At 31.6% G+C, this 14,229-nt stretch overlaps 2 protein-coding genes across 18 annotated transcripts; one reads left to right on the top strand and one right to left on the bottom strand.

Annotated features, from left to right (window-relative positions):
• Positions 1 to 2,880: 2,880 nt before the first annotated feature.
• Positions 2,881 to 6,455, bottom strand: LOC132760216 (uncharacterized). The gene is made up of 3 exons (XM_060752138.1): positions 6,080 to 6,455; positions 4,639 to 4,791; positions 2,881 to 3,936 (listed from the first exon to the last, which is right to left on the bottom strand). The coding sequence occupies exons 1-3, from the start codon at positions 6,339 to 6,341 to the stop codon at positions 3,686 to 3,688; spliced, it is 666 nt and encodes a 221-aa protein (XP_060608121.1). The 5' UTR covers positions 6,342 to 6,455; the 3' UTR covers positions 2,881 to 3,685.
• Positions 6,456 to 7,424: 969 nt separating this feature from the next.
• On the top strand, positions 7,425 to 13,340 carry LOC132760220 (uncharacterized). 17 transcript variants are annotated; one of them, XM_060752151.1, is made up of 6 exons: positions 7,425 to 7,733; positions 8,833 to 8,985; positions 11,070 to 12,396; positions 12,548 to 12,577; positions 12,608 to 12,665; positions 12,753 to 13,340. In XM_060752151.1, exons 1-3 carry the CDS (start codon positions 7,487 to 7,489, stop codon positions 11,258 to 11,260), a joined length of 591 nt encoding a protein of 196 aa, XP_060608134.1. In that variant the 5' UTR covers positions 7,425 to 7,486; the 3' UTR covers positions 11,261 to 12,396; positions 12,548 to 12,577; positions 12,608 to 12,665; positions 12,753 to 13,340. The 17 variants fall into 17 exon arrangements, with proteins under 17 accessions (XP_060608134.1, XP_060608131.1, XP_060608136.1 ...); XM_060752148.1 differs by having other exon boundaries at positions 11,070 to 12,066; positions 12,307 to 12,336; positions 12,608 to 13,340; XM_060752153.1 differs by having other exon boundaries at positions 12,548 to 12,840; positions 12,899 to 13,340.
• Positions 13,341 to 14,229: the final 889 nt, after the last annotated feature.

Genomic DNA, 14,229 nt, shown 5'->3' on the forward strand with positions numbered 1-14,229 from the left:
CAACAGTTTTATCCCAAAAATTTACTCTAGTTATTTTGTATGAAAAGTAGGTCTTCTTTATCTTGACCCCGGGAACAATGAATTAAGGCCCTTGTTTTGCATTTTTTGTATAAAACTGTCCAAATTCTGAGCAAAAAATAATTATTGGTGATCCAAGATACATTGCGGGCTGATTTTCAGCAGAACCAATAAATTATACAATTGACTGATTTGGCATCTTCTCAGCCCTTTACGTAAAGTTTCGAGGTGTCCGGATTGCCGATTCCTTTCTGGCTTTCAATTTCCTGTGTTGGTCTTGCATACAGAAGGACTGCAGGATGCGGGCTATGCGTTTAAGCCTCTGGACCATGTACAGTTATAATAATAACTGATACAACAATATGATAATTCACCCAGAATATTCACCCGTTGATTAATCAGTAGACCAATGGTGGGAAAAAATAGAAAAATATCCAGCCCTTAATTGCTTAATGAAGTTCCTAGTGTCATTTCAAAAAGATTGTTCTTCAATTGCAAACCGGGGAACTCAATTTCAACGGATTGTGTAACTTAAAATGGTCTCATAAATAAACAAACAAACATTTATATTTACCAAAAGACATTTATCTCTTTTAAAAAGTTTGTTATAAAAAACACCGTATTTTACCGAGTTAAAAATAATCAGTGACAAAACAATAATAATAATTATTCACTGAAAGCTTTACAAACATTTAACAACAATATACATGTATATGACATATAAACATGATAAATATTATATTATAAACAACAAGATATGACACTGATAATCGTAAAAATATTGTAAAATATACATTTATCGCTTTGAGCGACAATTCAATTTTTTAAAAATCATGTATATAAAATATAGACAATTTAATTGATAGTATTTACATAAAATGTAGATGCTATTTAGTGTACAAGTAAATTGAGATGATGTTTAGTGTACAAATAAATCCAGATGTAATATAGTAGTAGTAAGTAATAGTAAGTAGTAGTAATAAGTGTAGAAACAATTCTAAATACTTTTTAGAACATCAATAAATTTAGATGCTAATAAGTGTAGAAACAAATGTATATGCTATTTAGTGTACTTCTATAGATAATTTGAAAAAAATGGTGTATCAACAAATGCTGACTTCCTTCATCCTGTTGTTGTCTTAAAAATTATTTGAAACAGAAACTATTGGTTACTCATGTAAAAAAGCATAGATCTCTGGACAACAGCATACGATCAAACCTGTATATGATCACCCTAGGACACTTGAAAATCACCATAGTAATGTTAATTTGCACTGTAAATAGTTCATAGCGAGATATATAGATAAAAACAAATATATAGAAAAGAGCAATGTTAAGTTGTAAGGTTTCTGTTAGTGGCCTTCAATCACACGCGGTCCTAAAAGGTTTGACATAACTGACTGATTCATGGACAAACTTCTAAATAATCTTTCACAAAAATCATATAATATGTTACTTGTATATTTAACTTTAAATATCCTAAAAGATAAACACATTGTAGAAAATATAATAAGAAGAAATTTTCAACAAGAACTATGGATAGGAAAAATATACACTGATCAATTGACTTAAGACACATACAATTAATATTTTTTCAAGCAATTAATGATCTATACATGTAAATACCTGTACAAATATTATATTCATAATACATATTCACATTAGTGTATCTTCCATTTTTTTAATCAATCTTGTTTCTCAGGCGGACGGATTGGCGGACTTGAGCATTAAAAACATATTGGGTGTTAGTAATTCATTATTTTGTTAAAACGATAAAATCGTGTAATTTTAATACACATTACTTTTCCTCAGTCTTGATAATTATATATCAACGATTTATTTTATAAATATTCAGTTGTTTTTTTTATAAATATACAATATTTTCATTAAAATGATTTTTCTAACTACATGTACAATGGATTCCGAACAACTATATCGCACAAAACATCGAACATTTTTCAGTGTGGCTAACAAATATGTAACAAAAGAAAAGTATGAAACGTTTTCGGTCACAAATAAAATCTATTAAACATGGAAAAGGAAAAAACATCCAGTACATGGTCCTGTCCGTTAATAAGGGTTAGAATCCAGTAGCACTTAATTCAGCAGCCAATTTCTAAGAGACGCTTTTAATCAATTTTAAAGATAAAAAAATCAACAGATAATGGCAACGCAGTAATGACAATTTTCTTCTTTCTTTCTTCTTTTCTGTCCTAAACATATAGATGTACATGTACATAGAGATTATCATAATTTGACGTTAAAGCAGCATGCCTCCATATTCACGCTAATCTTCATGAAAATTTAAAAAATGTATTTACGTCACATATTGTAACGTGAACTAAAAAAGTAAGTGCATTTACAATCCACATAAATTAAAAATTAAATTAAAAGAGGTCAAAATATGCAAAAATAGCATATATTGTTTTAGTCACACAGAAGAATTAAATACTGCAAAATCAGTCATTAAGCGTACATAACTTGTGAATTATAACTTGAATCTTAGAATTTTAAAATCTTAGTACATTATTCACAAGTTTGATTCTCTTGCAAAGTTGCAATATTTTGGAACATTTGGAGGCATGCAACTTTAAATTTGTATTTAGTCGACAAACGCAGACGGCTGCTGTTCACTTTATGCAGACAGCAAAATTACAGGTGCAATCAAATTTTAAGAATATATAATGGTTATACATGTATAACAATGAACACATGGATTTTCAGAATATTATATAAACTACAAATTGCTTGTTCATGTCAATGAAATGTTGGATCTGAATCTGATTCCGTTATCTAAAATTTGAAATTTAAAGTTATCATATTAATTTAAAAGTTGAAAACAACATTGTATTTTAGGCTACCACCCCTCAGAATGGAAAATATATACTAAATGTAAGTAAAAATATGTTTGAAATTGTGTCATTATCAAGTTTGAAAAAATACGTTATCTTTATAAAACCTAACACGGAGTATAAATAATGGGGGAAAATATTCAACTCTTAGAAAATAAACATATATTCAGATATTTGATTTATTATAAGATCCAGATTTTGACTCACATCTTACAAATCATCCTTATATCCTGAGAATTGATCCAAATTTTGAGATTAATGCAAAATTTGATCGGATCAAAATTTTAATTATCATGGGTTCCATTTTGAATGAATGATCATATCAAATAACGAGTTGACAGCAACGTTTGTATTTATGTATTTTTTGCGAGGTTTACTTATCAGTGAATACAAAATAACGAAACCAAGCAATTTATTATAATTTACACATATTATATATTATGCGTTTCAGAAAAAGAAAAGCCATAACTAAATCTAAACAAACTGGTTACAAAACAAAACAAAACAAAAACAATTGAACGGCCTTTTTGAAAGAAATCATAACCCGAATTCAAAGGTTAGATTCATGAGACCCTTCTCTATTATAACAGGACCCCAAATATAAAAAGCTTTAGAGAAATAAAAATAAAAGCTTTTTGTGGACATAATGGGCCTTTAAACTGTATGTGTATAGTGTTCAATGATCTTTGTGCGTATGTGCACGAGTGAACAGAATGTAATATGCCATTTTTGATCGCCAAAACACATTCTCTGCAGGAATGTAGTAGAGGTCTGTTCTTAAGTTTGTAAACCAACAATATCTTTCATAAAATTCCTCATCTAAAGTAACGGTCCTGTCTGTACGTTCGTAGCTCGTGTGCTCTGTACGCCGTGCTAGCCCGTCCCGCAACCCTGACTTTCATCCAGTATAAGGTATACGCCATCGCTGCCAATAAAGCAAAAATACCCCCTATTGCTGCTAGATAGAAAGACCAGGATAAAGTCCGTAGATTTGGAAACTTAAGCCACGACTTGTCTGTGTCCGCGTGCGTACCAAAATATATCAGTCCTACTGCTACCATAATAACTGTAAATAAAAGACAACAATCGACATTTAATACAATGCAACTAAATTTCCTGCCATTTCAGTCAAACTTCAAGCAGAGACTTATTTGAAACCGACGAAATGTTAAGGAGGCTAAATTTCTATTCAAATGCATCCGGAACACCTTGGCGATTATTCGTAATCACTGTCATCCGAAGATTGAAGGAAAGAGCCGAAAAGTTGGGAATGTTTCAAATGTTTCGCTGCTCCTTCAAAGAAACGCTTTTTAAAAACATATTTATAAAATCTCATTCTTTACAGATATAGTCGTAACGTTAACCAGTTTTATTCGTTTAGTTAAGTATTAAGTTCAAATTAATGTAAGAGAAAGGCTTCTATAATTGCAGGGTGATGGTAATGTACTTCTAACATTACACATTTAAACTTGGCAAAATTTACCCCTCATTAAAAATCGTATAATGTCTATGATTGCATGTGTTTTATTTGATGAACGGGTAGGCTCTTTTACTGATGGAGGAAGGCCTGGTATGCCCCATCCGTTAAATAGTTCAGGTACGAGCAGACACCTGAGTAGAACCAACAACCCTATATTCATACACTGTGACTTAAGCCAATATACAGTCAAACAAAACATCATGTATTTCACAAAATAAAAGTAAATGGAATGCAATATTGGCTATAGTTTGTTTTTGTATTTTTAATAATAATATTTTGAATACTTACAAATAAGATAGTTTGTTATAGTTGTAAATATGGCGGAGTAGACCTGAGCCTTTGTTGGCAAACATTTCATGAGCATGAGTAACCCAAAGAGTACACAACTAAGAGAAAGGATCATACTGACGGTCATTAAAGCTTGAGTTGTTGCGAACCAACCTGTAAAACAAGAGAAAAGCGTGAATCATTTGTAAACAAGAGATAGACGCTTCGTGCGTAAACAATCAATTTTTGTATATGCTATCAAATAAGAAGGGCAATGGTTTGTCACATAAGATTTCTAGGGAAAGGTTTTCTCATAAGCACGGTGAATATTGTCATATAATAAAGGTGAATGTTGTCAAATAAAAACGGTAAAAGTTGTCAGACAAAAACGGCGAAAGCTGTCACATAAGAACGATAAAAGATGCCTTGTAAGAACGAAAAGGTTGCCACAAGAACGGTAAAAGATTTACATAAAAAGATAACCATATAAGAATTGTAAAAGTTGTCATATGAGAACGATAAATGTTGTCAGATAAAAACGGTAAAATATGCCAAGTTAGAACGTTAAAAGTTGTCACATAAGAATGGTTAAAGTTGTCACATAAGAATGGTTAAAGTTGTCACAGAAGAACGGAAAAAGATGCCACGTAAGAACGGAAATTTTAGGTTGCCACGTAAGAATGTTAAAAAGTGTCATAATTATGAGAATGTTTAAAGTTGTCACATAAGGACGGTAAAATTTGTCACATAAAAATGGCGAAGGTTGTAACAAAAGAACGGTTAAAGTTATCCCATATAAAGAATGGTTGTCACATTAGAACGTAACAGTTGTCACATAAAAACGGTAAAAGTTGTAACGTAAGAAAGGTAAAAGTTGTCACGTAAGAAAGTTGTCATGTAAGAAAGGTAAAAGTTGTCAAGTAAGAAAGGTAAAAGTTGTCACGTATAAGAAAGACTAAGGTTGTCGAATAAGAACGGTGTAGATTATCACATAAAAACAGTGAAAGTTAATACATAAAGACAGTGAATGCTGTTATATAAGAACGGTCAAGATTGTTGAACAAGAACATTCAAGATTGTCAAAACAACGATGAAGATTGGCACATAACGGTAGTTATCTTCTTCTGTATGTCATATCTTCATATCTTCATATCTTTTAAAGGTGCATGTAAAACAGTAAAAGCAATAAATTTAAGCATGCCAAACTTTAGTCAAAATATTTTAACCTACGGGATTTTTAGATAATTTTTGACATGGTCAAAATCCCAAAGCGTAGCTCTGATCGCGTTGATATTTCGACTAGCCAAACTTCAATGTTTAAAAATGTATTAATTGTAATAAATTTTACAGTGACAAATGTCACAATGAGTCATTTTTTGTTGACGGGTATAAATTATTTATTGCACTTAAGATACATGTATATTCGCGGTTGTCCCCCTTGAAAGTAAAAACAACAACTCACCTGTAATGAGATATTTCCTGATCGCATCGTATTCCCTGGCAAATATCCACCAACATCCATTGTAGGTTCGGCCGAAACTATCCCGATGATCGTAGTAGCCCGAGAAGCAGATTTCCCACAAACCGAGCTTCTCCAACTGAGTTGAAACAACAGCCCCTTCCTCAGGTACGATCCAGTACGGGGTCGAAAAGGCAATGACGATCAAAAGGCAAGAACATATACACAGTACAAACCCTAATCCTGCCCACATTAAATCTCCCATTTTTATACACTTAAATGTCTGAATTCATACAAAATAACAAGTATTTTCATAAAATACCTGTCAATTAAAGTGGATGAGTCCAATTTTGAAGTGAAGGGGTGTTGTACCTGTAAACAGTTGGTTAAGCACGCGACACAAATATTAGTATACGTCTCCTGTATGTTTTTTCCCACATTTCTTACCCCATCCCGTCAATCCCTGGGAAAAGCGTAGGAAAAGCGTGGGAAATGATCCGAGTTTAATGCTTTGACGCAAAAAAGACGGGGATAATTTCAAATTGCAATGCGAGTGGGCTTTTAGTTTGGATTTGATTCGACTGCCTTTGCACCGTGGGACCTAGTCTGGATTACCTGCCCTTTGTCTATTTGTTTACAATAGAAGCTGGGAACCAGACTACGTGGGACCTTAAATTAATCCAAAAGTTTCCGGATACAAATGACCGTGTATAACCGTACAAATGGTGTTTTTGTGCTTTATAGAGGATTGATTATCTACCCTTCGATTTTAATATCATATTACACAACAAGGTTAATAAGAAACATTTACGAATTTTCGTATTCAGTTTTATGTCAGACGCTTAATATTAGTTAAATTCATGGTATTAGATAGCACTAGCTATAAATCATTTTATTAATGCCTTTTTGTTAAAATTAATGGAGTATGTGCAAGTCCGTGCTAACAGTTTTGGTCTAGCTTGCTTTAAATAAAAAATATATCAATATAATTAAGCATCCAAGAATATATATTCACTTCTGCTTGCACCAAGTTGGCTCAGTTTTAAAGGTGGCGATTTGAAACGTTTGCCGTGCCCGTACTATCTTTGATCAGTTTATATTTTTTTCTTTTCGTACAGTGGGGCAATACCTTCGGTGCCCTGGTTTGCACTTTTAGTTTGCGCTTCATCTCGTTGATTGAAAATATATATTATGTAAAATGTATTCGATCCTTAGATATTTTGCATGTCCGGACATTTAACTATATGAAAAACCTTACTCTATAAAATAGACTAGTCCGAATTGTTGACAATTTTCCTTCATTCGGATGTAATTTGTCTTTTCCGTAAGAAATCTCTTAGATAGTCCAAGATAATGAGGATGTGTTTACCTATGATGACCTAATTACAGGTGTGACGGACATTTTTCAAAATGGAGAAAGGGACTATTGCTATGTTTTGTTTGTGTTTCGCCATCTTCTGTATGGTGATCGCATTTGCTAGTCCTTACTGGATAGAGAGCTTTGAAAAGGCCGACAATAAATTTGTGAAATTAGGGCTCTGGGAGTTTTGTTTTAACGATTATACATTCTACAAAGATTATAACGGGAAGCGGTTCCTCGGATGTTGGTATATATTTTCAACAGATGCTAGACCACTTTGGGAATGGATCTCACCTCGTAAGTTGTATCGAAAATTGTTATTTTACAAACTCACCTGTACGTACCTGTATACATGATAATGTATAATTCAAATTTTTAAGTGAAAAATCAAATACCGGAAGTTGACTCATGTAGATATACATGTATTATTTACTTAGAGTCACAGTACCTGTGCTCGACCAATATTTATAATCTATTTAGTAACTTACAGTATATTCAACGTTTTCACCTTTTTTGGAACTAGCATTTTTTTCTAGATTGAAATACTGGACTACTGACTGGATTTGCTGGAAAAAACATAAATTTTAAATACAGTTTATAAATGCTTTAACTTTATTCTTAAGCATTTCAGGGTTAAAAAGATATATATAGTAATTATAGATATTTAAAATAATTATATCTATTTTCTTATGAAACAAATATATATTTTTTTAGAGATGTACACTTTCGCATTATTGCTGTTTTTTATTTATTGAAATATATTGGTGCATTTGTGTCAGCAGTGCGACTTACAAGTTTTACTTTCAACTTATAAGTTATAACATCATATATCTATTTTCTTGTAACTTCACAGTCTTATCAGAAATCATAAAAGGTTGTCACAGCCAAAGGCCTATACATGTGTACATAACTCTAGCTTGGACTTTGACAGATTTTTATGGGAATTTATGGCCCTTTTTGATTGATTTGCACCCAACATCAATCTTCTAAATCGAGTTATTCAACCTAATCTTTATTCATGCCTTTGAGACCATAACTGGATGTCACTTTCCAAGTTCCATAACTCTGACATGGATTTTGAATGTATGGTGTCCCTTAGTAAACTTAAGAAAATTCATGATGTAACATCATTGTTCATAACTACTGAAGGTATACACTTAAACTTTATATATGTCTTTGTCACTTTTATTGAGATCACTGTTCAAGGCAGATTTTACATGCATTTTGACTGAATTATGGCCCTTTGTGAAAATAAAAAATTTTGGTTGCGATTTTACTGCTACTTGCAACATAAATCTTCAAAACTGCATGAAGATATTCCCCTGACACTTAATATATGTAATATCATAAGTGATGCTAAACATTTTGTTCATTACTTTTTTGTTTCTATTTTTAGCCTGGTTCATTTCATGCCAAGTAATGGTAAGCATCAGCTTGCTGTTTCAAGTGATCACATGTCTTATAGCAACACTAGCATACTGGAGATGTTTACCAAGCTACCTTAAACAAATGATATACATCGGAACTGCAGCAGTGTTAGGCTTATGTGGTAAGCTACAAACATGGTTTTAAAATTTGTTATCTTATAATAAAAAAAAAATTTGTCACTAATGAGTTATGTTTAGAGCTATTCTGTTTATGAATGCTGGTTTTCGATAACATATTAGCAACACTCAACTGAGAAACTAGTTTAAACATATTTATGTACATTGATTTAGGTTGATTGTGAAACAAGTTCTTGCAAATTATATTAATTAATTTCAATTCCGCTTCCTGATACCAACCCGCCGTGAGTACTTTTGTCATATGAAGAATTTAACATGGTTGTGACCCGGGTAGGCCTGGAACCCATGATCCCTGGGTTTAGAGGCAGACACCTTAACCACTTAACTACTATTATTGCAACATCTTACTTGAGTGTTCTGTATTCAAATTGATAATTCATTTAAGAGGTATATTTTTGTGCCCCCACTTTAGTGGCAGGCGTTTAGATTTACCCTTGTCCGTCTGTCCGTCCTTCCGTCCGTTCACTTTTGTGTCGCATGTAACTCAAAAGTATTTGACCGAGAGTCATGGAACTTTACAGGAATGTTGATCAGTATGTGTAGTTGTGCACCTGGGTATTTTCGTCTGGATATTTTTAGTATTTTTAGAGTTATTGCCCTTGATTTAGTAAAATTTTGCAATTTTCAACTTGTGTCGCATGTAACTCAAAAAGAATTTGACCTAGAGTCATGAAACTTTACAGAAATGTTGATCAGCATGTGAAGTTGTGCACCTGGGTATTTCGTCTGGATAATTTTAGTATTTTTAGAGTTATTTCCCTTGACTTTGTAAAATTTTGCAATTTTCAACTTGTGTCGCATGTAACTCAAAAAGTATTTGACCTAGAGTCATTAAACCTTATGGGAAGGTTACTCAGCATATTAAGTTTTGCACCCGGGGTTTCCCTTGTGGATTTATCCAGTATTTGTAGAGTTATTTCCCTTGACATAGTAAAAACCGTTTCATTATATGTTATTTGTTCCTTGAGTGCTTGAGTTAGAATCAACCAACTTTACAGGAATAATAATCAACATCACTTAATTACAGGAATAATGATACACATCACTGTTAAGCTATGAACCTGGGACTTTGCATGTGGATTTTTTTCAGTTTTGTAAGAGTTGTTGCCCTTGACTTACAATAGTATAAATTTGCAATTTTCAATTTGTTCATGCATAGCTCAAAAAGTATTGTAGGCTTCAAAGTTTACAAGAATGTTGGTCAGCATGTGTACTTATGCACCTTGGGGTTTGCTTGTGGATTTATTCAGTATTTGTAAAGTTCTTGCCCTTTACTTAGTAAAAGATTTTTAGTTTTCAAAAAATATTTGACCTAGAGTCTTAAGATTGACAGAACAGTGGCGCGGTGGGGGCACCCGTGTCCTATGGACACATTTCTAGTTATAATTTGATTAAAACATGCAATGCTTACAAAGGAACCTAAAAACTGACTGTTAAAATACATGGTAATGATTTTTTGAAATGGTTTGTTTGATATTTTGCATATGAACCAGCACATCTGTTTAGTGTTACTAACAGTTATGATAATTAAGACTTGTATTGAATATTTTGTAGAAATTTTTGTTCTTCCTTTGCACTAATTAAAATTGTACCTTTAATATTTGGAAAAATCACATGAAGTTTAACATTACTGTTGTGGAACCATTTTAAAGGGTATAAAGTTATACCTTTTAATTTGTACAATTTATTACCTGAGGAACTATGAAATTATATTGTTTCTATCATCTTATGCTAGTTTCTCGAAAGATCTCATATGTAACATAAAATGTCTACATTAATATTGTATGTAAACAGAATAAAATGTTCAAAAACAAAATAATATACTGCTATTTTTAATAGGATTTTAACTGTTTAGTAATAATTTAGTGCATGTCCTATTGGCTATTACCATGCAGGTGGCATTTGGAAGTATTCCTTTTTAAATTGAAACAATTATTATTATTTTTGCAGCAGAAATACAGTTTCACATCCTTTTGGATTAGGTATTTGATCAATTAAATCTAATTAACAATAAATTGTAAGTAATATTTCGCTAATTACCGGTATTTCAAATTTTCTTATTTTACAGTTCTGCTTATCCTCATCACTTTGATAGTGTTTGGCGTGAGAAAGGAGGACAGAGGTTGGATGCCGCGGCCGGACCAGAACTACCTATCCTGGTCATATGGCTTGTGTTGTATATCTGGCTGGTTTAGTTTGTTTGGAGCGCTCATGTTTGTCAAAGCTTCAAACGATGACATTGTGAAAGAGTACAGATAAACTCTCAATATGCCATGTGAAATTGTGAACACTTTTCTGAAACTGTATCCAGCAAATTCTAATGTATTCTTCATATTTTCAATAGAAAATCTCACATTGTACATAATGACAGGAAATTTCAAAATCTAATTATTTTCAGGCATTGACATTTATTAAGTGCTTTAATGTTTAAAACTTGCTACTGATGTTTTCACAAACAGAATTTTCTTTTATTCCGTAAAAAAGATGTTATTGTGACATTATAAGTGTTTTTGTTTTATAAACGCAGGTTACAGTACTCTATTTTGTATATATTTTAGTATGTTCCATTGTAAAATTAGCATTCCAGAATATGTATAGATGTATATACAGTCATTTTATAATGCCATCATTAATCACAATACTGGGGTTAAAACCACCATTTTTAATTACTTTTCTGGTACTTGTCAATTTCTAAACAATTTATATTAACATGATCATAAGTTTTCCAACTGAATATTTAATTTTCAATGTAAAAATGAAAATTGGTCACCAAATTTTCCTTCTCATAAATCTATAAGCAATTCTTTATCATCATTCATTTGTATATATATTGTCATAAAATACTTCATCATTTTTATACCAACTTTTTTATGTATATAATTATCCAGTCCATTTAAAGTTCTTGAATTTTTGCAATATTGAGCTTGAACTTCTTTTTTTAATGTTTCAAAATTTTCCACCTCATTTTAACAACATACCTAATACAAACATAATATTTGAACTAACCTTTTGAATATCTTTTCATCAGACACAAGATTTTCACATTTACTGCCATTAGACATAAGGTTTTTACATTTACTTTTGTAAAACAAAAGGTTTTCATATTTACATCTGTAAGACTAAAGGTTTTTACATTTACTTATGTAAAACAAAAGGTTTTCATATTTACGTCTGTTAGACTAAAGGTTTTTACATTTACTTATGTAAAACAAAAGGTTTTCATATTTACGTCTGTTAGACTAAAGGTTTTTACATTTACTTATGTAAAACAAAAGGTTTTCATATTTACGTCTGTTAGACTAAAGGTTTTTACATTTACTTATGTAAAACAAAAGGTTTTCATATTTACGTCTGTTAGACTAAAGGTTTTCACATTTACTTATGTAAAACAAAAGGTTTTCACATTTACTTCTGTAAAACAAAAGGTTTTCATATTTACTACCATAAAACAAAAAGTTTTCATATTAACTTCTGTCAGACATAAAGTTTTACCAATTATTTCTGTCAGACAAAAGGTTTTCACAGTTACTTATGTAACACAAAAAGGTTTTCACATTTACTTCTGTCAGACATAAGGTTTTACATTTACTTTCTATCAGACATAAGGTTTTCCATTTACTTCTGTCAGACATAAGGTTTTACATTTACTTCTGTCAGACATAAGGTTTTCCATTTACTTCTGTCAGACATAAGGTTTTCCATTTACTTCTGTCAGACATAATGTATTACATTTACTTCTGTCAGACATAAGGTTTTCCATTTACTTCTGTCAGACATAAGGTTTTCCATTTACTTCTGTCAGACATAAGGTTTTACATTTACTTTCTATCAGACATAAGGTTTTCCATTTACTTCTGTCAGACATAAGGTTTTCCATTTACTTCTGTCAGACATAAGGTTTTACATTTACTTCTGTCAGACATAAGGTTTTACATTTACTTTCTATCAGACATAAGGTTTACCGTTTTACATTAATTTTACTTCTGTCAGACAAAAGGTTGCACATTCTGTAAGATGAAAGGTTTTCACATTAAGTTCTATTATAGACAAGAGTTTTACATTTACTTTTGTCAGACAGGATTCACATTTACTTCTTTCAAACAAAAGCTTTTCACATTTAATTCTATAAGATGAAAACGTTTTTCAACAGCCTTTTTATGATACAATGTCATATAATGTTATGAATACAGCAAGCAATGTTATCTGTATCAATTTTGAAAGTTCTATACTGTGGAAATTTACTCATGTCATTTTTTGTACATTCTGACAATTGTAATATATGTATTAAATATATTTTTATATAAACCATTCTCAATAAAAAAAATGGATTAAATCATCACTCTTGCGTCTATATACCTGACATTTTACTAGATACATAACCGTGTCCTTTTTATTTGAGTTGGGTATTGCTGCAATCTGACAAGTTCAGATCTACTTAATTCTTACATGTAGATCTGATAACCACTTTATCTGTTTCAACTTCATTATGATTCAGATTTTCCGAAAAAGCTTTTTTTAGCCACGCAGTCAAACCTGTTTTTACAGATAGGCATTAGATGAAATATCAAAATTTTGTTGTCCGTGGAAGTTTAAAAAAAATTGAAGTAATTTGAAGCAATCAAACTGGAAAGAGTAGACTCTGTTTTTAATTGGCAAGATTGTATTTCCAGTTAACCTGCTGGTCAACGTCATGTTTGTTTTCAAAATCGTGAAAATTACCTACTCCGTATTGGTTTTTCAGTGGTTATAATTAAAACCGCATTGCTTTCCAATGTGAAAGCTCTCGGATGATTGGCTGTTCAAAAAATCAGGAGGTGACTACCTATTGCTGATCGTCAGATCCTAATACGAAGTGTTATTTGGCCGATTATAATCAGTTGGGTATTGCTGCTGAAAATGTATCACACTATTGTCACGATATGTTAGATGATCACAATACAGTATCAGGATACTTACATTTAGACAAAATGAATGCAGCTTGTTAGGTTCTCGTATTTCTCGTATTTCTATGTTAATATCCACTATACCATTATAGTCCTGTTTATATCGTTATACATATACCACCTTAGTGACAAGAACAAATTTTCAAATCTCAAAACGAGTATTTATACTTCATTCTACTGGCTTCAAATATATATTTTGTAAAGTATCAAGTCTCTAAAACTACAGTACTGTTTAAACAGTAAAACCAGACAATGTATTGCTAGACACTGATACCTCCACATTGT

Source organism: Ruditapes philippinarum, unplaced genomic scaffold, assembly GCF_026571515.1.
Source record: "Ruditapes philippinarum isolate M1 unplaced genomic scaffold, ASM2657151v2 ctg264_1_1_1_1, whole genome shotgun sequence".
Taxonomy (NCBI): domain Eukaryota; kingdom Metazoa; phylum Mollusca; class Bivalvia; order Venerida; family Veneridae; genus Ruditapes; species Ruditapes philippinarum.

Excerpts from the sequence above, each read along its gene's own strand:
- LOC132760216 (XM_060752138.1), bottom strand. The coding sequence starts at position 6,341 with ATGGGAGATTTAATGTGGGCAGGATTAGGGTTTGTACTGTGTATATGT. Across the intron at positions 4,792-6,079 it reads CAGGAAATATCTCATTACAG|GTTGGTTCGCAACAACTCAA; the intron begins GTGAGTTGTTGT and ends CTTGTTTTACAG. Across the intron at positions 3,937-4,638 it reads TATAACAAACTATCTTATTT|TTATTATGGTAGCAGTAGGA; the intron begins GTAAGTATTCAA and ends TTTTATTTACAG.
- LOC132760220 (XM_060752140.1), top strand. The coding sequence starts at position 7,487 with ATGGAGAAAGGGACTATTGCTATGTTTTGTTTGTGTTTCGCCATCTTC. Across the intron at positions 7,734-8,832 it reads TTGGGAATGGATCTCACCTC|CCTGGTTCATTTCATGCCAA; the intron begins GTAAGTTGTATC and ends TTCTATTTTTAG. Across the intron at positions 8,986-11,069 it reads AGCAGTGTTAGGCTTATGTG|TTCTGCTTATCCTCATCACT; the intron begins GTAAGCTACAAA and ends CTTATTTTACAG.